Below are 26,902 nucleotides of genomic sequence, written 5' to 3'. Positions count from 1 at the left end.
TGCTTCACCCCCCTGCTTGAGTGGCAATTAGTCAGCTCTGTTTTGGCAGTGTATTTCGCCTTTAATTTTTTATGGCTTACTGTGTAGTTTTCGTCTGGACATGCTTGAGATCGCAGCAGCACAGGGTCTATCAGGATATTATCTGTGCTTTGTTTTTTCTGTGGCTACTTGCTAGCAGTTCATAGAGGTTGCTTATTTTAAATTATCTGAATATATTTGGTGTGCATCTACATATTTATTTATTTACAGGTGCCTTCTAATTGCTTTTTATTTAATGACTAGTATGTTCCTAAGCTTAGAAAAAATGATAGGGCCTTTATGATATGGATCTCTACTGAAAATTCCCCCCACACCGTGGAGGCCACACAGCTTCCTTTGTGACTTTCAGCTGCTAAACTCTGACATTTAGGTGAGAAAGGTGTTAGACTCTCTAAGCCTTAGGAGCGCGCTGAGCTCCACCCCGGCGTGGACGTCTGCCAGGATCTCTGCAGAAGTCTCTTCATTACAAAGAGCCTCTGCCACCAGGTGTCCTCCTGTGCACAGGGTGAGTCTGGGGTATTTCTCCAGAGACCACCAGGCCTAGAGTTTGCCTTCATGTTGGAGGAGCCCAGCCTCCACAACCGCAGATTGTTCCATCTTCTGACTGATTTTTGATCATGTGCTGCCAGGGCGTTTATGGGTTGCTCTGATTTCCCACAGAAACTATTAATTTCATTTTAATTTTCCCATGCAGACAATAACGGCACATGTTTTTAAGTGGGCAAATTTTCAAAATTAGAACGCAGAGGGAGACCATTGCCACAAACCAGGTAAAGTCTGAATAATATGACTTATATAATATTCAGCTACTGGCATTATATATAGGGCTTCTTGCCACATAAACCCAAAACCTAGGAAATTTTTCTATGGATAAGCAGGCTACAACCTACCTGGCAAATGAAGTAAAAGCAAGCTGTTGCTGGGACAAGTGGCTCTCCTGGAAAAGGAAGGGCAACCTGGGAGCTCCCAGGGGCTTCCCAGGGGCATGGAGTAGAGACGCTAGCAGAAACGTGTACCTATCCCCTGTTGTGTCGTCAGATTTACGAGGGGCAGTGGCACATTCCCAGGTTTCAGCAAAGGAAGCCATTGTGTTAGCTGCTGAGGTTTGGTTCAGGGCATTTCTGTGTAAGTCAGTAGGCAGGCAGAGGGGGACACCTTTTGTTAAGAAACAGCTTCTCTCGTGGAGGACTCACTGCCTCGGTGCCTTCTGGCCATCAGGAGACAGCTGAGAGCTGCACTGCACTAGCGTGCACCACGCTGTGTGTCTCCTGTCCCAGCATGGCGAGTGAGGCCAACACCGCCCATCTGCAAGGATGCGAAACGCTGCCACGACTCAAGGGGGTGTCTGCTTTAAGTAGCATTCACAATTTTCACAGGCGCCATACCCTTAATGGTTACTCAAGAGCTATCTTTTGTCCATCAACACACACACATACACACGCACACCCTGAAATTCTCATTAGTAAAAATTCCAATATGTTAAGCAGATGTATTTATTAAAAATAATGCTAATATACTCCTGGGGCACACTGATTCCAAGAGGGTGTTTGCAGCAGATTGCATTATAATTAACAGCTAAATAATAAAGGCTTTTTTTTTTTAACTTACAGAGTCACTAAATTATAGAAGGAAAGGAAAGAGTAGGGCTGACCCAGTGGAGGCTGATGCTGGTATCAGTGTTCCCTAAGCATCTGTTTGGTTGGCAGCCTGGGCAAAGCCTGTATCTAAAGGGTTAATGGGGGTCCAAAGTGATTTTTGCACTGAGCTCCTCCCATGATGCCAAGAGGCATAGGGTTGAGAACAGAGCAGAACCAAACAGTTTATTAAACTGTTGAAATTGTTAAAAATGTTGAAACTTGAAACTGTTTAAAAGCCAGTTCAAGATTTTCATAAACACTATTCCAAAATGTTAGTTTTAAAAATGTTAGTAGCAATGTGAGCATTCCCCGTGTCTTCCTCCCCTCCCTTCCCTCTCTCTCAAAATAAAACATGAAACACCCAGTGTAAAAAAAAAAAAAAACACTTCGGGGAGGAGCATTTGTCCACCATTTGGAAAGAAAGGTGAGGAGGGGAGCAGACGGCGTGTAGCAGATGCTGGTCCTGCTCGAGGGGCTGCTGCTGCGGGCTCTGGTGGCTCAGATCCCCCAGTAAGGCATCAGGTGGCGGGACTCCTTCTCGTAAACGTCTGGCACTATGCCGTACGGTGTCTGCACCATTTTAACTGTTGACTTCCCATAAAGCTGGCGCTCGTAGTCTATCAGCTGCCTCCAGAAGCCGACGTTGGGCCTGATGACGGGCCTCCGGGCTTTCACCCAGTTGTAGGCCTCCAGCAGGCACACGTTGTGAAATTTCATCAGGTACGCGATGCAGAGCGTGGCCGAGCGGCTGACCCCCGCAGCACAGTGCACCAGGGTGGCCCCGTGTTTCCGGCTCACGCTGTGGATCTTGTCGGCTACGGTGTCAAAGTACAGTCCAATGGGGGCATGAGGCATGTCAGCCAGAGGCACTTTAACATATTCAAACTGGGGCCAGTTGAAATTGGGGATCTCGATGGTAGCGTTCACAATGCAGGTGATGCCGCGAGCCTGGAGGAGGTGCCGGTTGGAGGCTACGCTGCCTCTGCCCAGGAAGAGCGAGGAGGTGATCTGCGCAATGCCTCCTAGGTCTCCCTCAGAAATCATCCGGGGGGCCATGAGAGTCCGGGGGAGCGTGCTGTGACCTCTGGAGCTCATGAAGACGCCAGCAATCACACTTGCATCGTTGGGAGCAAGACCAGAGCGGGGTGTTTTCCTCCACCAAGGAATCGGAAGTTACAGTCGCCTTCCTGCAAGATACAGATATCTGTCAGTACCCTAGATGCTACTGATTCACGGCAGCCTTCTGCAGCGTCTGCGGATTGGGAAGGTGAGACAATTGGAGATGGTTATTTTCTGTAACTGTGTATTCTTCACAGGATGGAGACAAATCATTTTCATTGATTAACAGGAAAGGCAGTCAAAGATGCCAACATGCAAAATCAATGTAAAATTCAGCGCTCTGATTATTTTTTTTTTTAAAGGCACTAAAGAGAAAGTCTTCCTATTTTAGGGAACGTTAAAGACAGAAACAAGGGCGGCTAATCCCTGAATAACGGCCTTGTAGGGTCCTGCTCTTACTGAGGGGTATTCAGTGGTAATTAGGAAGAGATCAGAACTTCTGATCCCACCTAAGGCCGTGCTCTTTCCTATGTTCCTGCCTACCTCCACGGCTATGATGGCCATATTTTCATAAGCCTAACTCTAGACACAGAGATCTTACAAAGGTGTAAAAATGATACCACTTTAGGCATTATATTCCAATGAATGGGCTTTGTGAACTAAAGAGATACTGAATTGGATCAGTTATAGAAAAGCCAGGAACATATGGTCACCTTGCTGCTGCTGCTAAGTCGCTTCAGTCGTGTCCGACTCTGTACGACCCCACAGACAGCAGCCCACCAGGCTCCTCCATCCATGGGATTTTCCAGGCAAGAGTACTGGAGTGGGGTGCCATTGCCTTCTCCTTAGCTCCTTAGCTCTTTATAATTTAAAAGAGCGAACTGTATCATATTTATTATTTGTGACATCTGAATACCTGTGGTATGACATTTCCATGGAAACAATCCCAGGTAACTTCAAGGCCATGGTAGCAAAAATTCACTCGTCTAAGTTAATGAGCATTTTAGCTGACCTGACCCTGGATGTGGCCAAATACCCTTTCCTCAGCCCAAGATTTTTCCAACCTCCAAGATGTGTCGCCCCTACCCCCCCCCCACCGCCCCGGCTTAAGATGTGTGCTGGAAATAAAGGTTAACAGAATGCCCATGTCGTCTTTCATACCACTTCAGTCTGTACCCTGAGAAGTGTGCGTATCCCCTACCCAGGGCCCCGGAGGGCTGCCCGGAGTGACTCCAGTCAGAAGAGCATCCCCGTTTCACAGACAGAGGCGGCACTGAGGCTACTCACTTGTGAGGTGCCTGGCTCCTCTGGAGTCCTGGGTCTGGAAAGTCTTATGTGAGAGACTGCTGATCAGACTGGATACAAATCAGATCTGTAGAAAGACAAGGAGATGGGAATGTGGTCAATCAGGAAGATCAAAAGAAAACCTCCTGGGTTTTTCACTATGAAACTGGGTTTGACTGGAATAAAGCTAGGAAGTGGAAAGCGTGTTAAATATATCTCCATGTGTATTTAAAGAATGTGCCAGTGAGACCTATCAATCAACCTGGGACTTCCCTGGTGGTGCAGTGGCTAAGACACCGTGCTCCCAATGCAGGGGGCCTGGGCTCGATCCCCAGTCAGGGAACTTGATCCCACGTGCTGCACCTTAAAGAACTGAGTTCATATGCCCTTGTGCTGCAGCTGAGACCAGGTAAACATTTTGAAAACTATCAACCCAAGTCTCAGCTTTTTGTTAAGATTTTTCACACCACGGGTTGTGTGTCGTTAAGTGCACTTTTGGCCATAGTAAAGATAAATTTTTGAGAGGAGGATTCAGAGACAGCATATTGAAATGTAAGGCTCTGCTCACGGGGCCTGCAAGAAATGCTCAGGAAGCTGAACTCTCTCCCCTGTGCCAGCAGCCAGGCCAAGCCGGGTGCAGGGAGCCAGCCAGCTCCACAAGGAGCAGCACTGCAGCGGTGGCCTCGGCCACGAACGTCAGCTCCAGGAGGTGCGGGTGGTGGAGAGCAACCTGAAATGACTTTCCTTTTGTTTTCTTGTCCATGTCGGCCCTCTCATTTACTCATTTATGCAACAATGTGAGCACCAATCAGCATTATTAAAAATGTGATCCTCCCCCAGTCACATGCAAATCAATGAAGTGAGAATATACCAACTCAAAAATAAATTCAAAATGGCTTAAAGACCTAAATATAAGACATGACACCATAGAACACCTAGAACGTAGGGAAAACAGTCTCTGACATAAATAGTACCAATGTTTTCTTAGGTCGGTCTCCCAAGGCAACAGAAATGAAAGCAAAAATGATCAAACAGGACCTAATCAAACTTACAAGCTTTTGCACAGCAAGGGAAACCATAAACAAAACAAGAAGACAACCTACAGACTGGGAGGAAATATCTGCAAATGATGCAACAGACAAGGGCTTAATTTCCGAAATATATAAACAGCTCGTACAGCTCTTAACAAACCAAACCCAACCAGAAATGGGCAGAAGACCTTAATACCAGACACCAAGAGGCATACAGATGGCCCATGAAAAGATGCTTATAGCTAATTATTAGAGAAACACAAAACTACCATGAGGTGCTACCTCACACCAGTCAGAATGTACGGAATTTAAAAGTCAACAAATAATCAATGCAGAAGGGGGCGTGGAGAACAGGGAGCCTGCTGCAGTGCTGGGGGAGCCGCAGTCGGTACCGCCCCGATGGAGAGCAGAGTGGAGGCTCCTCAGCACAAAAACTACAGTTACCACCCGTGCTTAGTCACACAGTCGCAGCCGACTCTGCGACCCCACAGACTGCAGCCTGCCAGGCTCCTCTGTCCATGGGGTTTTCAGGCAAGAATACTGGAGGGGATCGCCATTTCCTCCTCCAGGGGATCTTCCCGACCCAGGGATCTCTCCTGTGTCTCTTCTTTACCTGCTGAGCCATCAGGGAAGCCCAAGAGTTCCCATGTGGCATGTGGTCTAGTCACTAAGTCATGCCTGACTCCAGCAATCCCACTCCCGGGCAGACATCCAAACAAAACTAACTTGAAAAGATACACGCACCCCAGTGTTCACAGCACTGTTAACAACAGCCCAAACATGGAAACTACCGAAAGTGCTGGATGGATAAAGATGTGATAAACACACACAGTGGACTATTACTCAACCATAAAAAAGAACAAAATAATGCCATTTGCAGCCACGTGGATGGGCCTAGACATCATTACACTAAGTGAAGTCAGAAAAATAGATACCATATGGTTTAACTTATATGGGAAATCTAAAATAGGACACAAATATGTCTACAAAACAGACTCAGATACAGAGAACAGACTTGTCAAGAAAGGATGGGGTGTGGGGGAGGGGAAGGACTGGGAGTTTAGGATTAGCGGTTGCAAACTATCAATATTGTATACAGAATGGATAAACAACGTGCTATCACCCTGCTTATTTAACTTATATGCAGAGTACATCATAAGAAACGCTGGACTGGAAGAAACACAAGCTGGAATCAAGATTGCCGGAAGAAATATCAATAACCTCAGATATGCAGATGACACCACCCTTATGGCAGAAAGTGAAGAGGAACTAAAAAGCCTCTTGATGAAAGTGAAAGTGGAGAGTGAAAAAGTTGGCTTAAGGCTCAACATTCAGAAAACGAAGATCATGGCATCCAGTCCCATCACTTCATGGGAAATAGATGGGGAAACAGTAGAAACAGTGTCAGACTTTATTTTTTTTGGACTCCAAAATCACTGCAGATGGTGACTGCAGCCGTGAAACTAAAAGACACTTACTCCTTGGAAGAAAAGTTATGACCAACCTAGATAGCATATTCAAAAGCACAGACATTACTTTGCGGACTAAGGTCCGTCTAGCAAGGCTATGGTTTTTCCTGTGGTCATGTATGGATGTGAGAGTTGGACTGTGAAGAAGGCTGAGCGCCGAAGAATTGATGCTTTTGAACTGTGGTGTTGGAGAAGACTCTTTAGAGTCCCTTGGACTGCAAGGAGATCCAACCAGTCCATTCTGAAGGAGATCAGCCCTGGGATTTCTTTGGAAGGAATGATGCAAAAGCTGAAGCTCCAATACTTTGGCCGCCTCATGCGAAAAGTTGACTCACTGGAAAAGACCCTGATGCTGGGAGGGATTGGGGGCAGGAGGAGAAGGGGACGACCGAGGATGAGATGGCTGGATGGCCTCACGGACTCGATGGACGTGAGTCTGAGTGAACTCGGGGAGCTGGTGATGGACAGGGAGGCCTGGCGTGCTGCGATTCATGGGGTCGCAAAGAGTCGGACACGACTGAGCAACTGAACTGCACTGAACTGCATAAGCACAAGGAACTGCACCCTGTGATAAACCATAATGGAGAAGAGTACGTGTGTCACGGGAAAGAGAGTCTGTTCCTCTCCTGTTTGTCCCTCTGCCTTTCCCAGGTAACCATTACACTTAAATTTTGTTTTTTTTTTATTCACAGCTCTGTGGAGCTATAACTGACATACAATTTGATGTAAAATGATGAGTTTTGACACACGTACACTCAAGACACCATGACCTCAAAATAACAAACATATCCGTCACACCCAGAATGTCCTCATGCTCCCTTATAACTCACGCCTCCCTCACCCTCCAGCCCCATTCCCAAGCAGCCACTGACCCACCTTCTGTCACTACAGCTTACGTTTCCTAGACTTATACAGTGGACTCATTCGATGCAGGGTTTTCCTGTTTGGTCTGGCTTTCACGCAGCGTAATTACTTTCACATTCACCCGTGACACTGTGTCTATTCATAAGCCATTCCCTTGTCATTGCTGACTAGTATTCCACTGTGCAGATACAGTTTGTTCATCTACTGACGCTAGTTTTAGACTAGCACAAGTGAAGGTGACGTAAACATTAACGTACAGGTGTTTGTGTGGATACACACCTTCCTTTCTCCTGGTTAACTACCTAGGAATGGAAAGTGAAAGTCGCTCAGTCGTGTCCGAGGCTTTCTGCGACCCTATGGACTGTATACAGGGGAGCTCTCCAGGCCAGAAGAGCCTTTCCCTTCTCCAGAGGATCTTCCCACCCAGGGACTGAACCCGGGTCTGCTGCGTTGCAGGCCGAGCCGCCAGGGAAGCCTGTGGAGGGAAGGGCTGGGTCATATGCCATGTGCATATTTACCATTTTTCAATAGTTTTTAAACAACAGTTACAGCTTCCAACCTGTGGGGCAGGCTACCGCAACCCTCCCCAAAGGCCTCAGAGGGTGAGCACCATCCTCGCACTTTCCCTCTGCTGCGTTCCAGAGCACCCGTGTGTGCGGTGCCCTGGATTCTGAGGCTGCCACCCAGGGGACACTTCTTGATCACCTACCTCTGGGGGCAAACACAGTTCTGGGCCGGCTACCAGCCCTGGGGCACCACACAGGTATCAACACACTCTCAGTCTTTCTGTGAGAGGCCTATTTGCTTGTCCGGGAGCTTCTGCTTTGGCACGCTCTGGGGACGGGAACAGAGGCTGGCAGACACCATCTTTTGTTCTCCCTCTGTCTCACTCCAACTCTCTGGTATCTTCTAGAAAGGAATTTGTATACTCATCTAGTACCCCAACTTTTGTGACTGCAGCCCAGGGAACATGTCTAGATCACCTGTTTCTGGTGGACAGTGGGACTTAATGCTAGTGGTCCCACAAGCCTGTGAATTTACACTTTACAAGCTGGGGACTGAGACCTTTCCCGATAGAACTCTGACAGTCTGGGGTCCACCTGCAACTACCGGGAGCCACTAAAAATAGGCCACTCAGACAATCAAAAAGATTTGAGAGACAACCAAAAAGTCACTCCTCTAAAACTGGGAGAGGTGGCTGTTTTATCTAATGGACAGAAACCAACAGAGAGTTAAGGAAGATGAAGAAGTAGAGGGCTATGTTCCGAATGAAAGAACAAGATAAAACCTCAGAAAATGTTCTTAACTGAAATGGAGATAAATGATTTACCGTTAAAGAGTTCAAAATCATGGTCTTAATGATGCTCACTTGAGGAAAGAATGAATGAACTTCAACAAAGAGAAAATATAAGAAAGAAGAAGTCACAAAGTTGAAGGATACAATAATTTAACTGAGAAATACACTCGAGGAGTTCAACAGCAGACTAGAAGACAGTGAAAAGGATTAATGAACTCAAACGCAGGGCAGCGAAACTCAAACCAACAGAGCAGTAAAAAAGGGGAAAAAAGTGAAGACTGCTTAAGGGACTTGGGAGATAACATCAAGCAGATGGACATTTACAGGGCTTCCCTGGTGGCTCAGACAGTAAAGAATCTGCCTGCAGTGCCGGAGACCTGGGTTCAGTCCCTGGGTTGGAAAGATCCCCTGGAGAAGGGTGCAGCAACCCACTCCAGTATTCTTGCCTGGAGAATCCTCACGGACAGAGGAGCCTGGTGGGCCATAGTCCATGGGGTCACAGAGAGTCAGACATGACTGGGCAAATAAGCACAGCATGAGAAAAAAGAAAAAGTGCTGAAAACTTCCCTAACTAGGGATGAAAACACATTCAGATCCAGGAAGTTTGGAAAAGTTCCAAATCAACTTCAAAGAGACCCATACCAAGACACGTTATAATTAACCTGTTAAAAGTAAGAACACAAGAAAACTTTCGTAAAAGCAGAAGAAAACAGCTCAGGTATGTACAGGGAACCACCGGGAGACTATCAGCAAGTTTTCAGCAGAAACTTTCCAGGGCAGAAGGGAGTGGCATGATGAATCAAGATGTGAAAGAAAACCCTTCCAGACAAGAATACTCAGCAAAGCTGCCATTCAGAATTTAAAGATCAAGTTTTCCAGACTAGCAAAAAGTAAACCGGCCTTACAAGAATTCAGGGAACTTTCTTAAGCTGAAAAATAAAGGCCACTAAGTAGTAGTAGGAAAACAGATGAAGATATAAATCTCACCGGTAGAGGTGAATATAGTACGATTTAGAAAAATAAAACGTAAAGGCAGTATGGATGAGTTACTCATAAAGCCAGTATGAAGGTTAAAAAACACACTAGCAAAAATATAAGAGTAAGGGATATACAAGATAAAATGGTGTAAAACATAACAAAAAAAATGTGGGGGATCGAGTAAAAATGTAGAGTTTTAGAATGACTGAAACTTTGACTGTTGATAAGTTGTGTGTAACCCTCACAGTAATCATAAAGCAAAAACCTATTCACGAGAGATTCACAAAAGATCTGAGGAATAAAAGAATCTAAACATACTACTACAGAAAACCATCAGGACTTCCCCGGTGGCCCAGGGGTTAAGAATCCACCTGCCAATGCAGGAGACACGGGTTCAACCCGCTCCAGGAAGAGTCCACGTGCCACGGGCCAGCTAAGCCCGTGTGCCACGACTCCTGAGCCCACGCCCTGCGAGCACTGACGCCTGAGCACCCTGGAGCTGGTGCTCCGCAACAAGAAAAGCCACCATGATGGGAAGCCCGCACGCTGCGACTAAAGAGGAGCCCCTACTCCACAACTAGAGAAAGCCCTCGTGCAGCAATGAAGACCCAGTGCGGCCACAAATAAATAAATATAACCAGCAAACCACAAAGCAGGACAGCGAGAGACCAGAGAAACTACAAAACAGCAGAAAGCAACGAGCCAAATGGCAGGAAGGACAGACTCACCAATAATTACTCTAAATGTATACGGACTAAATTCTACAGTCAAAAGACAGAAAGTGGCTGAATGGATTAAAAAAAAAAAGTGCTGCCGACCTCTGATGTAAGGATATACAGACTGAAAGTGAAGATGGGAAAAGATATTCCATACAAATGGAAACCAAAAGAAAGCTGGGGTAGCTATACTTAGACAAAATAGACTTTAAAGTGGACAGAACGAAGGGCATTACATAATGATAAGGGGTGGGGGGGGTGTCAACAAAAGGATAAAACATTCGTAAATATTTCTGCACCCAATATAGGAGCATCTAAATATATAAAGCAATATTAACAGACCTCAAGGGAGAAGGAGACAGTGATGTAATAATACGGGACTTTACACTCCATTTTCATCAATGGACAGATCATCCAGACAGAATACCAGTAAGGACACGTCAGTTCTAAACAAACACGTTAGACCAGGTAACCGTAACACAAATATACAGAACATTTCATCCAAAAGCAACGCAATACATATTCTCGTCAAGTGCACATGCAACCATCTCCAAGGCAGATCATATACTTAGGCCACGGAACAACTCTTAATAAACTTAAGACTGAAATCACATCAAGCATCTTTTCCAACCACACCAGTCTGAAACTAGAGATCATCACAAGAAGAAAACTGGAAAATCCGCAAATAAGTGGAGATTAAACAACATGTTACTGAACAACCAATGGGTCACAGAAGAAAGCAAAAGAGAAATCAAAGCATGCCTGCGACAAATCGAAGTGGAGATGCAGCACACCAAACTTTTGCCTGCACATCAAGAAACAAGATCTCAGAGTCTAACTCGACGCTTCAGGGAACCAGAAAAAGAGCAAAGTCCCAAGTTAGTAAAAGGAAAGAAGTAACGAAGATCAGAGTGGAAAGAAACAGAGTCTATGAAAGATAAGAAGGACTTCCTTGGCGGCTGAGTGGCGGAGGCTTGGAGCTCCCGCTGCAGGGGGCTTGGGTGTGACCCCTGGTCGGGGAACTCGACCCCACAGGCTGCAACAAGAGCTCGCAGGCAGCCACGAAGACCAAAGATGGCGTGCTGTGACTAAGCCCCAAAGCAAGCAAATCAACGTTTTAAAAAAGACAATATAAAAGATCAATGAAACTAAAAGGTCACTCCTTGAATAGATAAACAAAACTGGCAAATCTTTAGCTAGACTCACACACACAAAGGACTCAAAATCAGGCGTGAAGGAAAAAAATTCACAACTGATACACAACAGAAATACAGAGGAGTAATTATACACCTAGGCTGAATCATGAAGAAATAAAAAATCTGAACAGACCAATAACCAGAAAGATGACTGAATCCCTAATCAACCCCCACCTCCCACAACCCCGTGCCACCAACGAACAAAATTTAAGACACAGACAGCTTTTCCGGTGAATTCTACCCAACATTTACAGAATATGTACCAATCCTCAAACTCTTCTAAAACACAGAGGAGGAGCAAACACTTCCACACTCATCCAAGGCCAGCATAACATTAATACCAAAACCAGACAAGGACACCACAAGAAAATTACAGACCAGTATCTCTGATCAACCTAATGGAAAACTTGACAAAATATCGACAAACTATATTGCTGAATATACTTAAAGGATCATACGCAATGATCTGGTGCCATTTATCCCAGGAATTCAAGGGTGGTACAACATCTGGAAATCAATTGGTGTGACACACCACAATAATAAAAGGATGGAACCATAAAACTCTGAGAAGAAGACCTAGGAGGCAAGCCCCTTGACACTGGTCTTAGGAGCGATTTCTGGATTTGGCAACGAAAGCAAAAATATACGAGGAGGACAACATCAAGGTAAAAAGCCCCTGCACAGCAAAGGAAACTAAACAACAACAACAAAAACGCAGCATATGGAATGGGAGAAAATATTTACAAATGCTTTGACCGATAAGGGGTTAAGGTCCAAACTATATAAAAAGTGCATGCAATTCAATAGAAAAAAAAATTTTTTTAATGGGCAGAGGGTTGAATAGACATTTTCCCACAGAAGAAACACAGATGGTCAACAGGTACATGAAAAGGTATTCAACATCACTAATTATAGGGAAATACAAACCAAAACCTCACTTCACTATCAAAAAGACAAGAAATAACAAGTATAGACAAGGATGTGGAGAAAAAGGATCCCCTGTGCACTGTTTATGCAAATATAAGTTGGTACAACCACTACAGAAAACCATATGGAGGGTCCCTAAAAAGTTAAAAACAGGATTACCACATGAGCTGGCAATTCCATTTCCGGGTATTTATCCAACAAAAATAAAAACACTAACTCAAGAAGATAGATGCATCCCCACGTTCACCGCCAAGACATGGAAACAACCTAATGTGCCCATGCATGGATGAACGGATAAAGAAAACGCAGTACAGATACAAACACCATGGAATATTAATGAGCCATAAAAAAGAGGAGACCTTGCCATTCAGAACACCACAGATGGACCCTGAGGGCACCATGCTGGGTGAAGTGAGCCAAATGTTGCAGAGCAGCAGCTGCATGTAGGCTCTCAGGAAAAAAGAGCTCAAAGCTACAGAGAACCGGCTGCTGGTTCTCAGAGGTGGGGATTAAATGGATGAGGAGGGTTAAGAGAGACACACCTCCAGTTTACAGTCAGTCACGGGGATGTGACACATAGCATGGGGACCACCATCAGCGCTGCACTCATATTTGAAAGCTGCTAAGAGGATAATCTTAGAAGTTCTTGCCACAAGAAAACCTTGTTAACTACGTGACAGACTTTACCGTGGTGACCTTTCTGCAGTGTGTACAAACATGGAATCGTTACGTGGTATTCCTGAAACTGACGGAACGTTCTGCAGCTCTGTACTGCAGTGGTTCTCACGCTAGGCGAGCATCAGCACCACCTGGAGGGCTTGTTGAAGCAGACTGCTAAGCCCCGCCCCCAGAGGTCCTGACTTAGTGGTTGGGAGAGGGGGCTCGGGAGCTGGCGTTTATTTCCCAGGTGACGCTGCTGCTGCTGGTCGGGGGGACAATGAGCACCCCTGCAGGGGTGATGCCGCGGTGCGCCGCCCAGATTCCCCTTCCAGACTGAGGCACTCAGAGTGCCGGTGCTGACCCCTCAGTGTCTCAGAAACTGCTCGCTACAAGGGAGCTGCCTCTCCCAGGCTTACCACCCCTCATGTGGGGCCCACATCGGCCGACCAGTGACACAGGGGTCGTGTGTAGGCGAAATCACATCAAGAAGACAAACAAGGAAGCAGCTGTGTGAGGAAAAGAGTGCGGACGTGAGGGTTAGATGTACATGGAAACAGGCAGAACTTTGGGAGAACAGCCCGTCCTGCAGCAGAGCGCAGTCTCATGCCGCTTCCAAGTCTCTCCCTGGCAGAATCCTAATAGTTTAAAAAGCAAAGTCACCACGCAGCAATAAACACACCACGTAAGGCTTCTGAGCTGCTGGTGATAACTCCTTCCTCAATGTGGAAGATGCTAATCAAATTTCCAACCAGGTTATCCAGTTACTGTCTAATTAAGAGGGACTCATGTCCTGTGGTCTCCCAAATAATTACCCTGTTTGGGAAGCCACTTGCCCTCCTGAAGCTGGGGTCCCAGGCTCACTGGCCTTTTCAGCGGAAAGGTCTTCATCAAGGGCCACGGGTAAGGGATGGGTGGGCTGAAAGCCTAGCTTACTCAGTTAACTCCTCCTTCGCTGGGCAGTGAGAGGGTACTTGGTGCTGCAGGGAAAAGCAAGCAGATTGTGGATCCTTGGGGCAGAATCCAAGCGAGACAGACAGAATGCTCCCTCCCTGCTGCTGCTTGCCAGTCTCGTGCCAGAAGCCTGCTTAAACTGCCAAAGCTGAATCCAAGGTTCAGAAAAACAACTTCTGCCAGAGAGCACTCAGAGGGCACAAGCATACAGATGCTCCTCTGAGCGAGACTCCCAAACCCTTCTCGCAGACGGGAAAACTCAAGGTTTGGAAAGGGTGAGGCATTTCAGCTGGGAGAGGGCAAGGCGTGGGGCTCTTCACAAGAAGAGGCCCAAGGTGTCCGGGCTCCCGGCTCAAACCCACAGCCAGCTTCACGGTGCCCACGGGGCACGGCTGCGGCCTCCTCGCCCACGCTTCCAGCGCCCCCAGCCACCAGTGCCTTCGGTGCATGAGAGAGGCCTTACCTCTGCCTAAGGAGATCAAAGGCTCCACACAGAAAAGACTGACCCAGAGAGGCTGAGCTGCTCCAGCTTCTCCTCCTGCCCAGAAAACAGAGACAGCGCCACAGACTGTACAGACTCCAGGTCCCAGAAAGCCCTCCTGATGGCAGAGGGAGGGACCACTTCGAGGAGCAGGTCCCGGGAGGGCAGAGCCAAGAAGCCCTAGTCTGCTTCATGTCTAAGATTAGCAGAATCTGATCAAAATGAATACAAGAAAACATGGGCATGACGTCACAGGTGTGTCAAAATCAACTCAGCGAGCGTCGCAGGGAAAACAGGGTATCTACTGGGAAAGCGAAAGACTGACCGGGTTTGCGGGGTCAGGGGTTCCAAGGTGCCCTCTGAGTGACAGCACCGCTCCCACTGCAGCGCCCGGGGCCTCTGGGACAAGGGTGACCAGAGAGAACGCCAAAGAATGTCCACGCCGCTGTCCATGGTGTTCAGCTCACTCACTGACCTTCACAGCGCTCAGCTGCATTTACTTCTGAGAGGGAACAAACGCTTTCTGGGCCAGGAGAATGGGGGTGAGGTGAAGGACAAAAAGGAGGAGCTGTCCTAAACCAACCTGAGAGTTGTTTTTTTTTAACAAGTTATAAGAAATGTCAGGGATGATGCTGGTCTCTGAATAATGAACATCAAAGATCTAAGTGCTAGACGAAATGCAGCATTAGTGCCGACCTAGAGGGCCTGTACTCTCAGGAAAGCATAAGCTTCAACAACAACTGGAGCTCTCCTGGGATGTGGGCGCCAGGATCTAACCGGAGCAGGTGCAGACTGGCTACCTGCAGTCAGTCTATCCACAGGACCCATCCCACTGCCACAGAAGCTACCTTAAAAAAAAAAAAGTCACGACAAGAAAACCCCTAGAATGAGGACTTTAAGAACTGAAATTCATCTACAGCTTTTTCTTCTTTTGAATAAGCAGAAAAAATGGCCACAGTAGTGCCAGAGACGGCCCTTTAAAATGATCTAAGATATTTTTACCTTTAGGAATTTCAGAGGTTTGTAGTATACACTGGAGGCCTATACTCTATGTTTTTTAATACCCGAAAAGCCTATGTAATCACATTTTCTTCTTCCGTTAAATGTCTACTCTAAAAAAAAAAAACCCTTAAAATTATCAAAATAGAGGCATTAGCCTACATTGCTGTAAGTAAATAAATACTACTTTTCTCATTATATTTCATTATTAAATCAGAAATGTGTTCCACTGGGGGGACTTCCCTGCTGGTCCAGTGGCTAAGACTCTGTGCTCCCAATGCAGGGGGCCTGGGTTTGATCCCTGATCAGGGCCCTAGATCCCACGTGCCACAGCTAAGAGTTCGCATGCCACAAATAAAGATCCTGTGTGCAATAACGAAGACCTGGAGGAGCCAAATAAATATAAATATTCAAAAAATATTAAATAAAAGAAATGTGTTCCACTGGGGGGAAAAAGTTAACTCTTACAAATAAAAATCACAGTGTGGCAAAATTTAAGGGGAAAAAACACTTTCTGATACAACACTGAAAATAAAATTCAAACAAATACTGAGCTGCATTCATGTTAAAACAAAATAAAAGAGAGTCACAAATTGTTCTCACTGATCTGGACAGCTAAATGTGGAAAGCTAATTTGCTAAAACATCTTAGATTTGGAGGAGGGGTTGTTTTTGCTTTTCCTGCCATATAATTTAACTGATGCAATGGCTGGGGAGAGGATAGATATACATAACACACAAAGAACTAAGGAATCTGAGAATCACCATTTTGATAGTTTGGCCACAGATATTCCCCTAGAGTGTAGCTGTAGAGTTACTGCCTGTGTCGTCATCGTCATGGCCTGGCTGACATCTCGATACACTATGGACCACCCACCAGCCCATGAACTGAGCCTAACAAAGGCTTATCGTTGTAAGACACTAGCCAGCTGCTGGGTGGAGAACAGACCACAGTCCAAAGGAAGACAGGAGTAGTCCACCTGATGAGAGCAGGGAGAAAAGCCTGCCGACAGGGACAGAGACGCACAGGCTTCACAAGTTTAGCTCCACTGATAAACTCACAGATTCTCATGTTGGAAACAGAATAAGAAGAGACTATAAATAACTACCTATAAAAGGTGAAAGCAGGCAGGTACTTGTACCAGGGGCAGTCTGTTCCCATTTGGAACTGAGTTTTTTAATCTGGTCTTCCTCCCCCTGGATGTTTAAGATATTTCTCGCTCATTCACACCAGTGTTTACTGAGTTCCTGCCGCGTGTGCTGCTGGGGACTATGGCAGAACGTCTTTGCCGAAAATGGCCATAATAACACCCTGCATCCCATGTGACCAACCAGAACAGTACAGTAGAGATGATGCCTCTGAGGCTAGATCATGAACAGGTCATACACCTCTCCTTGGTCTCCTAACACGTGCTCTTGGAACCCAGCTGCCACGCTGTGAGGCAGCCCAAAGAAGCCAGAGTCACCGTGTGGAGAGGTCACTTGCGGGAGTTCCAGCCAGCAGCCTAGCAGACGTCCCAGCTGACAGCTAGGATCAACTGCTAAACATGTGAATCGAGACACCTCAGCGGTTCTCGGGACTTTCCTGGAGGCCTAGTGGCCGAGAGTTCACACTCCCAGTGCAGGGGGCCTGGGTTCCATCCCTGGTCAGGAAACGAGATCCCACATGCTGCAACTAAGACCCAGCACAGCCAAAGAAATAAATGAAAATACTTTTTTTTTTAAAAAGACACCGCAGTGAACCTAGCTCCCAATCATCAAGTCACCTCCAGACACTGTGGAGCAAAGATAAGTTGTCCTTACTACATAAGGTCCAAAGTCTTGACCTACATGAATCTGTGAGCAAAAGAAAAATGGCTTTTACGCCACTGAGTTTTGGAATGGTGTGCTATGCACCAAGAGTCACCAGAACAGGGATATAAGGCAGCAAGAAACATCACCCTGTGCTAAGATTTTATCATCTTCAAGAGACGACACAAGACATACATATAAAACAGGTGAGCAGCAATAAGAGATAAACTAACAGTCAGTGAACTGAATGAGCGGTGCAAACAGTGAGTGGTGCAGCAATGCAGAGAAGGCACAGGGTCAAGACAAAGCCAAACAGCCAGTGGTGCTGAAAACCTGAGCTGATTCTCGGACAAGTGTCTCAGAATTACACTATCATGCTTTTTCTCCAATCCATTTAAAGCAGGTGCCGTTCCGCTCCTGCTTTGCAAGAAGTCTCCCTATTTGGAGATTCCAAATGAAGAACGCCAGCCCTTCTCTATAGCCCCCCACTGCTCACAAAATGTGGTCCAGGGCCCAGGAGCCATCGACCTGGAGCTTGAATGCAGAATCTAGGGCCCCATCCCACGCCTGCAGAATCCGATTCTGCAGCTTAACAAGATCCCAGGTAAGCTGTACACACACTGAAGGGCGGGAAGCGCAGGCCTCATTAATCTGCCTCTGTCGGTCCCGCAGGACTTGCTGAGGCAAACTCGAGCGCCTGCTCTGTTGAAGCCACACGAGCATGCTCAGCCTCTCCGGGATCGGTGTCCTTGTGCTCTCAGGGTCCCCAGATGAGGAATCAGGTGAATGGAGGCCGAGAGGCTTTCCCAGACTCTACACAGAAAGCGAGCACCCCCACTGGGGCCAGAGCCCCTTCTCCATGAGTGGCTCATCTGTCGATGAGTCACACAATCTGACCACAACAGACTGACTGATCTGAAGACCACCAAAGTGGACATCTCACCAGGGAAGAAAACAAGCACTACAGAAAGAAAGATTATGGCGTGGAAGGCTGGTTTGACTGTGCTTTATCTATAACATGGATATTCATCTAAAATAGCCTAAACCACTAAGTGGTATGAGATGGTCTTTGGGTGTGAAAAATCCGATCAACTTGAACCAAGAAAATGGGTGCAATATTTCCACAATCACATTTAAGCTTGCTTGGTAATAAGTGGAAACCAAATTATGCCACAGCCGATACAAACAGTACTTTAACATGAATCATAGATTCCTGGTAAACTCTGATTTCCATAGGGAAGAACATCTGGATCCACAGTATTCAGCTGTGCTGTGCTTAGTTGCTCAGTTGTGTCCGACTCTGCCCTCCAGGCTCCTTAGTCCATTGTGATTCTCCAGGCAAGAATATTGGAGTGGGTTGCCATGCCCTCCTCCAGGGGATCTTCCCAACCCAAGTCTCCCGCATTGTAGGTGGATGCTTTACTGTCTGAGCCACCAGGAAAGCCTGACCCACAGTATTAAAAAAAAAGAAAAACAGAAGAAAAAAACCACACATCAGCAATTAAACCCAAGGTAAGTATAAGTTTGCCTCAAAATTCCTTGAAAAGCAGAATCGTGATATCGCAGGTCCATTCATAAATAAGATCTCAGTACTTAGATGTTCATTATTAATTTAAAGAAGCCAAAAATGAATTTAAAAATTAGAATAAACTTCATAGGACTAAGAGCTCAAGAGTGGAGAGTTGAGCACTCTGATCATCTAACCATTTGATGTCTCACTGGACAGATCAACATCTTTAAAACTCAAGCTATGAGCCTCGACTTTCTCCCCACAGGGCTTTCTTTTTCATACCCCTGGCCAAATTCCACATTTTTAGTGCTTTTATACCAAATTAACTTCATTTGTAAACTATTGATGAATTAACCTCCCATTTTTCTTTATAAATCAAAAGTGAAAGTCGCTAAGTCGTGTCCGACTCTCTGCAACCCATGGACTGTCCATGGGATTCTCCAGGCCAGAATACTGGAGTGGGTAGCCTTTCCCTTCTCCAGGGGATCTTCCCAACCCAGGGAAAGAACCCAGGTCTCCTGCCTTACAGACGGATTCTTTACCAGCTGAGCCACTAGGGAAGTGGCATCTATGAGAGTTTCTGAGCTGAACAAGATAACCAGGTCAGGTCTCTCGCATTAGCTGGAGGGAGGGAACCCAATAATGCCACACACACCCCTATACCCCTGCCAAAGGACAGCAGGCTTCCCGAGTTCTGAGAGCTACTGTGTATCTTAGCCTTCCTGGAGCAAAGGGAGAAACCAGAGTTTTAGTTAAACAGGAGTCAAAGAACATAGTATCCTGAAGTTATTCCCTTGGCTTTACCTGTCTCCTAAAGAAATAATCCCGGGCTGCCCTGGTGGCTCCATGATAAAGAACCCTCCTGCCGGTGCAGGAGACATGGGCTCAATCCCTGATCCAGGAAGATGCCACATGCCGTGGAGCAACAGAGCCCAAGCGCCACAAATTGTAGATTACACTACTAATTACTGCTGCTGCTGCTGCTGCTAAGTCGCTTCAGTCGTGTCCGATTCTGTGCGATCCCACAGACGGCAGGCTCCCCCGTCACATGCTAGATAAGAATCCACTGGCCTGGGAACCTCATTTTCTGTGCCTGCTCAGTTGTGTCTGATTCTTTGCGACCCCATGAACTCTAGCCTGCCAGGCTCCTCTGTCCATGGGATTATCCCAGCAACACTGGAGTGGGTTGCCATTTCCTTCTCCAGGGCATCTTCCCAACCCAGGGATCGAAACCGCGTCTCTTGCATCCCCTGCATTGGCAGGCCGATTCTTTACCACTAGCGACACCTGGGAAGCCCCCTGAACCTAAACTCTACTCTTGTTCAAATCAGGGGCCGGCAAACTGTGGCAGGCAGGCCATGTCTGGTCAGTCATCTCTTTCTCTACCGCCCATGAGCTAAGAATGGTTAATACATTTCTAAATCGTTAACAGAGAACTCAAAAGAACAGCATTCCATGGCACACAAAAAGTGTATGAGATTAACATTTCAGTGTTCATGAGTCAAGTTTTTACTGGAGCACAGCCACACTCATTTGTTACATATTAACTATGGCCTTTTTGCGTCACAAGTTATGTTTAAAACAGCAAGTTACATAGTTGCAACAGAAACTGTATGGCCCACGAGCCTAAAATATGTACTATCTGACCCTTCATAGGAAAACACTGCCTACCCCTGAAATTATGGTATAAAGCCGTCAGAGTAGATGGCAGAGAAATAATCTGCCAAGTGGCCCTAAGGGCCCTGCATGAGAATCCTGCACGAGACTCCCCGGGCTGAAGCTGGAAGGCTCCAGTGGTCCTCTATCCGCTACATCACTGTTTACTAGTCAACAGAAGCAACACCCTCTTGTTAAAGAGTTTTTTCCTGCCACTCCACAACCTCAAAGACCTAAAGAGTCAAAAAGACCTGCCACGGTCCACTGACGATGGAACTGTTCTGGGACAAGCCACCAGCGGGCCCAGCAGTTGCAGCTGCATATGAATTTCAAAAGGGCCCCTCTGTCCATGGAGACCTCCGGATGGTAGCAGAAAGCTGACCAAACTGGATGGGAAATCACTCTCTGTCAACAGAAGGGTAAGAATGGGAAATGAGGTGAGCAGGCAAGGCCGTGACCTGGGCGCCAGAGCTCCTCCTCCTCCCTGCAACAGGGGGAAAACGCAGTTCCTCTGTAAATTAAATCCTTTGGAAAAGGATATCAAAAAACACAAATATCTCCCCCATCACTAAGACTAAGAGGTTCTGACTCTACTTTTCATCTTCCTCCTATGGGTATCTTTTCTCAAAAAGTTCAAATTTATATATAAGTAGTTTTTTAAAATTATGGTCATTTTATAGAGAATCTGGGGGGGACCCCTTTATTTAGTACAATGAGTGAAAAAGTATGCATGATTTGTAAAGACTGAAAATAGACCAACTTAGCCATTTTCCAAGATGTCTTCCAGAAGAAATAAAAAAGTATTACAAATCTTACATTCTTTTGTGTGTGTATGTGTGTGCTTAGTCACTCAGCTGTGTCTGACTCTTTGTGACCCTATGGACTGGGATATTTTCCCAGGAAAATGCTGGAGTGGGTTGCCGTTTCCTTCTCCAGGGGATCTTCCCAACCCAGGGATCGAACCAGGTCTCCTGCACTGCAGGCGGATTCTTTACTGCTGAGCTGTCGGGGAAGCCCTGTTTTCCTTTTTTTTTTTTTTTTCAGATGCTAGTTTATCAGTTAATTTCATGGTGACAGTCGAAGGGTGTTTTCTGAACCTACAGAACTGTAATTCTGCCCCTAGGATATAAACAGACTGTTAGCAGATAATACCAGGTACACGAGATGCTCAACACACACCTGGACTTAATAATTTAATAATTGTCCTGACATGACCTCCCTATCCCCTCTCCCTCCGTCTTTCTCTCCTCTCCTCTCTCTCTCTCACATACACCGGTTTTAAATCCAGCTAGCAACACCAAACACAAGCGATTCAAGTTAACCCGGCAACTGGTTACTCAGAGAGCAGGAACTATCAACCCCAGTCGTGAACTAACGCTACCACCCAGTATGAAGGGAGACCTGGAGAAACGGACATTTCAAAGACTGTGAAAGCATTTCTCCTCATAGCACAGAAGCTGTGGTTCCTTTGGTATTGCCAGGGAATTCCTGCGCTGGTGCCTCTCGGGATCAGCACGTGTACACAAGCCTGTGAGTACCAACCCTCCCTCAGACGGCATTTTCACAACGACTAGCCTGGGTTCCTGCACACATCACACACTAAGCCTGCACATTCAGAGCCTGGCACCAAGCAAGTCTTCTCCAGCACGACGCACCTCACCACTGCAAGGCATCCCGTGGCCCAAGCGGTAAGTCTTCCAAAACCTTTACAAGACTACTGCTGCTGCTGCGTCGCTTCAGTCGTGTCCAACTCTGTGCGACCCCACAGACAGCAGCCCACCAGGCTCCCCTGTCCCTGGGATTCTCCAGGCAAGAGTACTAGACACTTTAATTTTTAATGCTTCCTTTTGCAATATTTAAATCCCATATAACTACACATCTATGTAAGAAAAAAAGATCTTTGGAAGAATTCTATTGTATATTTCTCAGCCATAGAGTGGAAAACCGTCTCTGGCACTGGGTGTTATGTTAGTTCAAACCATACAATTAAACATAAGTATATAAAAATACAGTGGTACAGGAAGGGCCAGGGATCAAATCAAACCACCTCTGTGACATTTATTCATTCACTCAGGAAATATCCAAACATATTGTGGTCAAACAGCAAGCACAGCGGATTACAAATTCAAGGCTGACACCACTGGAGGAATGTAAATTGGTACAACCACTTTGGAAAATTGGCCTCAGCTAGTAAAGTTGAGGATACACGCATCTATGACACAGCAGTACTCATAACTGCCCTGGACCAGAAAGAACCCAGACGTCCATCAACAGCAGATGACCAATAGATAACTGTGGAATATTCATGCAATAATTACAGTCACAGGTATCAACATGGATGAATCTTAAAAAACTGTAATGCAGCAAGAATTTAAACCAAAAACTCATATACGTGTGTAAATACATAAATGAATGTATATATACACACACTTACATATATACATATATGTGACACTGGCTGCCACCCCAAAAGAGAGGATTTGCAAGGATACCTACTTTGATTCTACTTGCATAAAGATGAAAACCGGGCAAAATGACTATACTGTTTAGAGACGAATCTTTAGGTAACAGTACCTCCCCAGCAGTACAGTGGATAAGAATCCACCTGCCAATGCTCAGGACACAAGTTCAGACCCTGGTCTGGAAGATCCTACATGTGTCGGGGCAACTAAGCTCATGAGCCACAACTGCTGAAGCCTGCGTACCTAGAGTCCAAGTTTGGAAACGAGAGAAGCCGCAAGCAGCAGCTTGCACCACGCAACAAGAGCACAGCCCCCACTTACCGAAACCAAGGAAGGACTGTGCACAGGAACAAAGACCCAGAGCAGCCAAAAATGAAATTAATTAATTAAAATATACATATATTTAGGTGGTAAAAACTATCAAAACGAAGGGATGATTTTCACAAAAATGAAGCTAGTACTGGCTAGGTTACCTCTAGGGTGAGGAAAAGAGGCGATCACTGGGAAAGAGCGTGCTTCCTGACCTGCAAGATGGTTACAGCTGTGTTTTCTTTAAAATAATAAAGTTATCCATTTATGTTTTATACCCTTTTGTGTGTTACTATTCACAACTTGAGAAAGGTTAAATAAACACAATGTTGGATTTCAGGAAATCAGAAGCCTTACAAATTTTGGCCAATCTAGGGAGAGAATCCTTCTGCTTGGAACATCACTACTGCCTGTCAGTTTCATGAGGTCAGTGACCTTATTTGCCTTTTACTCCAGTATTCAACACTTAACTTTCGACACAGCAGAAGTCTCAATAAATGTCTAACACAGAAACCCATAAACTCTTTTTTTTTTTTTGCCATGCCCAGCAACTTGTGAAATCTTAGTTCCCTGATCAGGAACTAGATCCAGGACGCGGCAGCAAAATTGCACGGTCCTAACCACTGGACCGCCAGGAACCCATAAACTCTTTGACTTAAATTTTGTTTTGCTCACCCATCTTCTGAAATTACTGATTTGAATGGTTTTCATGGAAAACGTTAACATTTTCCTTTCTCTGTCTTCACGCCAGTGAGGCTGTCATCAATAACGAAAGCCATCATCTTAAACTCTCGCTAAGTTTACACCCAGGACGGTTGCTTCAGCAACTCCCTTCGCCTTCCACTCCCTTTTACGCCTCCTCACAAGCAAAGAAAAGACAAATAGAAGAGATTTCTTTTTTTTTAATAGCAAAGTTTTCTTTTGCAACCAAGAGAAGCACCAAGGATCTTAATGATTTAACTGTCTTAAAGTTAAGAAAGGATCATTTGCCTATTGTCTGGAGCAAATACTCCCAGTGCTATCAGGGTCAGTAAAACTTAATGACCAGCTGGACTAAAAGCACAAAGTTACCTGTTTTAGACAGAAACCAAGTGCCTATAAACAGGACATTTAAAGTTAATACTTAAAAATAATAAAATAATTTAGTAAAAATGTCACTCAGAAAAAAAAAATAGAAAAGCTAGAGGTTTTCAGACTATACAAACCAGAAAAAAGAATCATTCTGTACAAACTTTCAAGAAAATGCTTAGCAAAGTCTCAAAGAACACACATAAACCAATAAAAATATACACAGCGATTACTCTGGGGACAGATGCTCAAAAGAAAGTTTTAATTTTATCTGTAAAGTTTTAATTGTTTAAAACAGTATGTTTAATTCTTGTGATATTGGGAAAAAGTATTTGTAAACCACCTTGCCTTAAAATAAAATCCCAATTGCAAAAGAATCTACCAAACACAGATTCCTCCTTAAGAACCAACATTTTAAAATGCTGAAGTTTTAAAGGATTTCTTGGACACACCTGGCCAGTTTTTTTTTTTTTTTAAATAATAATATACACGTATACCATTGTATTAAAGAATACTGCAGGAATCATACCTACATTCAACCTGTCAGAGAGTTCAACTGAGAACTCAGTGTAGACACGGTGGACACTGACGTTTAAAAACCTTGGAATGAAGGAAACTGTCTCCCGTTTTATGGGGGGAAAGCCAAAAATATCAAGCACCTACCTCTCCTCCCCCAAGCGTCAGAAGATGAGTCAGAGCTGGAGGCAGGAATAGGGCCCATGTGTCAAGCCGCCCGTGCAGGGCGCCTTCCTATCTCCACCAGGCAACCCTCTGCCCCCACCCAGGTCAGGGTCCCTGCCTCAGCCTGTCTCTGGTGTGAAGGCTCAGGGGTGTCTAGTGAAGAAGAGGCAGCTATTCATTCTAAGAGGTGCCTCCTTCCCCACATTTCTAACAACCCGAGAATGGAGGCCTTTAGGAGTCCACAACAAGGAACAATCACGAAACACCAAACGCAGCTCAAGAAAGTGGAGCTTCCATACACGTTCAGGTAACTTTGGAAAGAATACAGCACCTTTGTTCCTCTGGTTGTAAAGAGCAGGAAACACACGGAGAGCAGCTATGACTTGTATGGTGTCACTTAACTTTGTGACACCGCTGAGTCTCAAGCATGGAGATGCTGACAGTTCCAGCCTCTGTGGCTTTTAACTGCTCTGTACCATCTCAGGGAGTCAGTTCCAACATTCCATGACACTTCTGACTAAGAATCCCTCATGGACTAGGAATTCCAGGAACTCTGGTCTATATTCCTTTCAGATGAGTAAACGAATCAGGACTTGACTTTTTGCCTCCATGTTCACATCTGTAAAATAGGATGGTACTGCTCTTTACCTATCTCTCATAAAACTAAGAACAGCTAGTTAACACATGCTAAATGCCCCTGAGGTCTTCCTGGATGAAAAGAACACGGTACTTAAAAAAAAAAAAATCCCTACATAGTAGAACTGCATTGTAAAGTCACACCTCTTTCCCTTGCCTCTGGGATGCCCAGTTACCGTAACAGTAGCTGGTACCATTGGCAACATCCACCTAAATAAAATATGCAGCCCAGAGAAGGCAGCTACATACAGCATGCAACTAACTCCTCTCGCACACAAACAAGAACTCAACTTCGCTTTGGAGCAAGGGTACTTAAGAGAAATAAAAAGATAACGTTGGCACTGTGCACACCAATCCACCACCGTAGAGACACCCTCAAGTTGAATACTTGGCATTGCTGAAAGTCAAGTTGCTTCTATCAATGCACCAGAAACCTTCGGAAGAGGCAAGAAGCCGCCGACGCTCCCGAGGCTCGGAGCGGGCGAACGGTGGCGGCGGGGCTAGGATGCAGAGAGAGGCCATGGCTGGACCGGGGAGCAGAGGGGTCAGGGAGGGGGAGGGGAGCAGAGAGGATGCTCGCGAGGAGCCGAGGGCCGGGACCCGGGCCCAGGCGCCGCCGCAGCAGGAGAGCAGCCCGGGTGGGCGGCCGGAGTGGGCGGGGGGGTGCTCCGAGCGCCCGCGAGGCGGGGCCGGGCGGGAAGCAGGGGTCGCGGCGGAGGTCGCCGGGCCTCTCCTCTCCCCGCCGACCAGAAGATGCGAGAAGCGCCCGGGAGCAGGTGGGGGACGCCGGCACAAAGTTTCTGGAGACCCGGCTCCCGCGGGCCCATAGCAGTCCGCTCCGGCTAGGGGCCCCGGGGCCCGGTCGGCGCCAAGTCCCGCCCGCCCGCCGCCCCCCGCCCGAGCCCGCGGGCCCCGTACCGGCTCGCCCAGGCTCGCGGCCAGCGTTCTTCTCTGCTGCGCGGCTCCCGGCGTCTGCGGGCTGGCCGCCGCGCGCGCCCCTCCTTCTCTCCTCCGCCCGCGCCGGGGCGGGCCGCGCGCACGCTCGCTGCGCCCCGCCGCCCTCCCCCTGGGGCGGGGCGGTCGCTCGGGGAGGGGGCGGGGCCTCTGTGCTCGGGGCGGGGCCTCGGCGGCTCGGGGCGGGAGCGGGGCCTCGGCGCAAGAGGCGCGCGGCGGGCGCCCGGGCCGCAGACCCGGGGGCGCGC

The 26,902-nt window shown here is 46.6% G+C and overlaps 1 protein-coding gene across 2 annotated transcripts; it reads right to left on the bottom strand.

Annotated features, from left to right (window-relative positions):
• Nucleotides 1–1,516: 1,516 nt before the first annotated feature.
• DUSP14 (dual specificity phosphatase 14) lies at nucleotides 1,517–26,902 on the bottom strand. Of its 2 annotated transcripts, XM_069602804.1 has the most exons (4): nucleotides 26,619–26,773; nucleotides 25,396–25,683; nucleotides 4,023–4,107; nucleotides 1,517–2,863 (listed from the first exon to the last, which is right to left on the bottom strand). In XM_069602804.1, the coding sequence occupies exon 4, from the start codon at nucleotides 2,769–2,771 to the stop codon at nucleotides 2,175–2,177; it is 597 nt and encodes a 198-aa protein (XP_069458905.1). In that variant the 5' UTR covers nucleotides 2,772–2,863; nucleotides 4,023–4,107; nucleotides 25,396–25,683; nucleotides 26,619–26,773; the 3' UTR covers nucleotides 1,517–2,174. The 2 variants fall into 2 exon arrangements, with proteins under 2 accessions (XP_069458905.1, XP_069458904.1); XM_069602803.1 differs by lacking the exon at nucleotides 25,396–25,683 and having other exon boundaries at nucleotides 26,619–26,902.

This window comes from Ovis canadensis, chromosome 11 (genome assembly GCF_042477335.2).
Source record: "Ovis canadensis isolate MfBH-ARS-UI-01 breed Bighorn chromosome 11, ARS-UI_OviCan_v2, whole genome shotgun sequence".
Classification (NCBI taxonomy): Eukaryota; Metazoa; Chordata; class Mammalia; order Artiodactyla; family Bovidae; genus Ovis; species Ovis canadensis.
The sequence above is the reverse complement of the archived record's forward strand: the minus strand, read 5'-3'. Positions and strand labels throughout refer to the sequence as shown.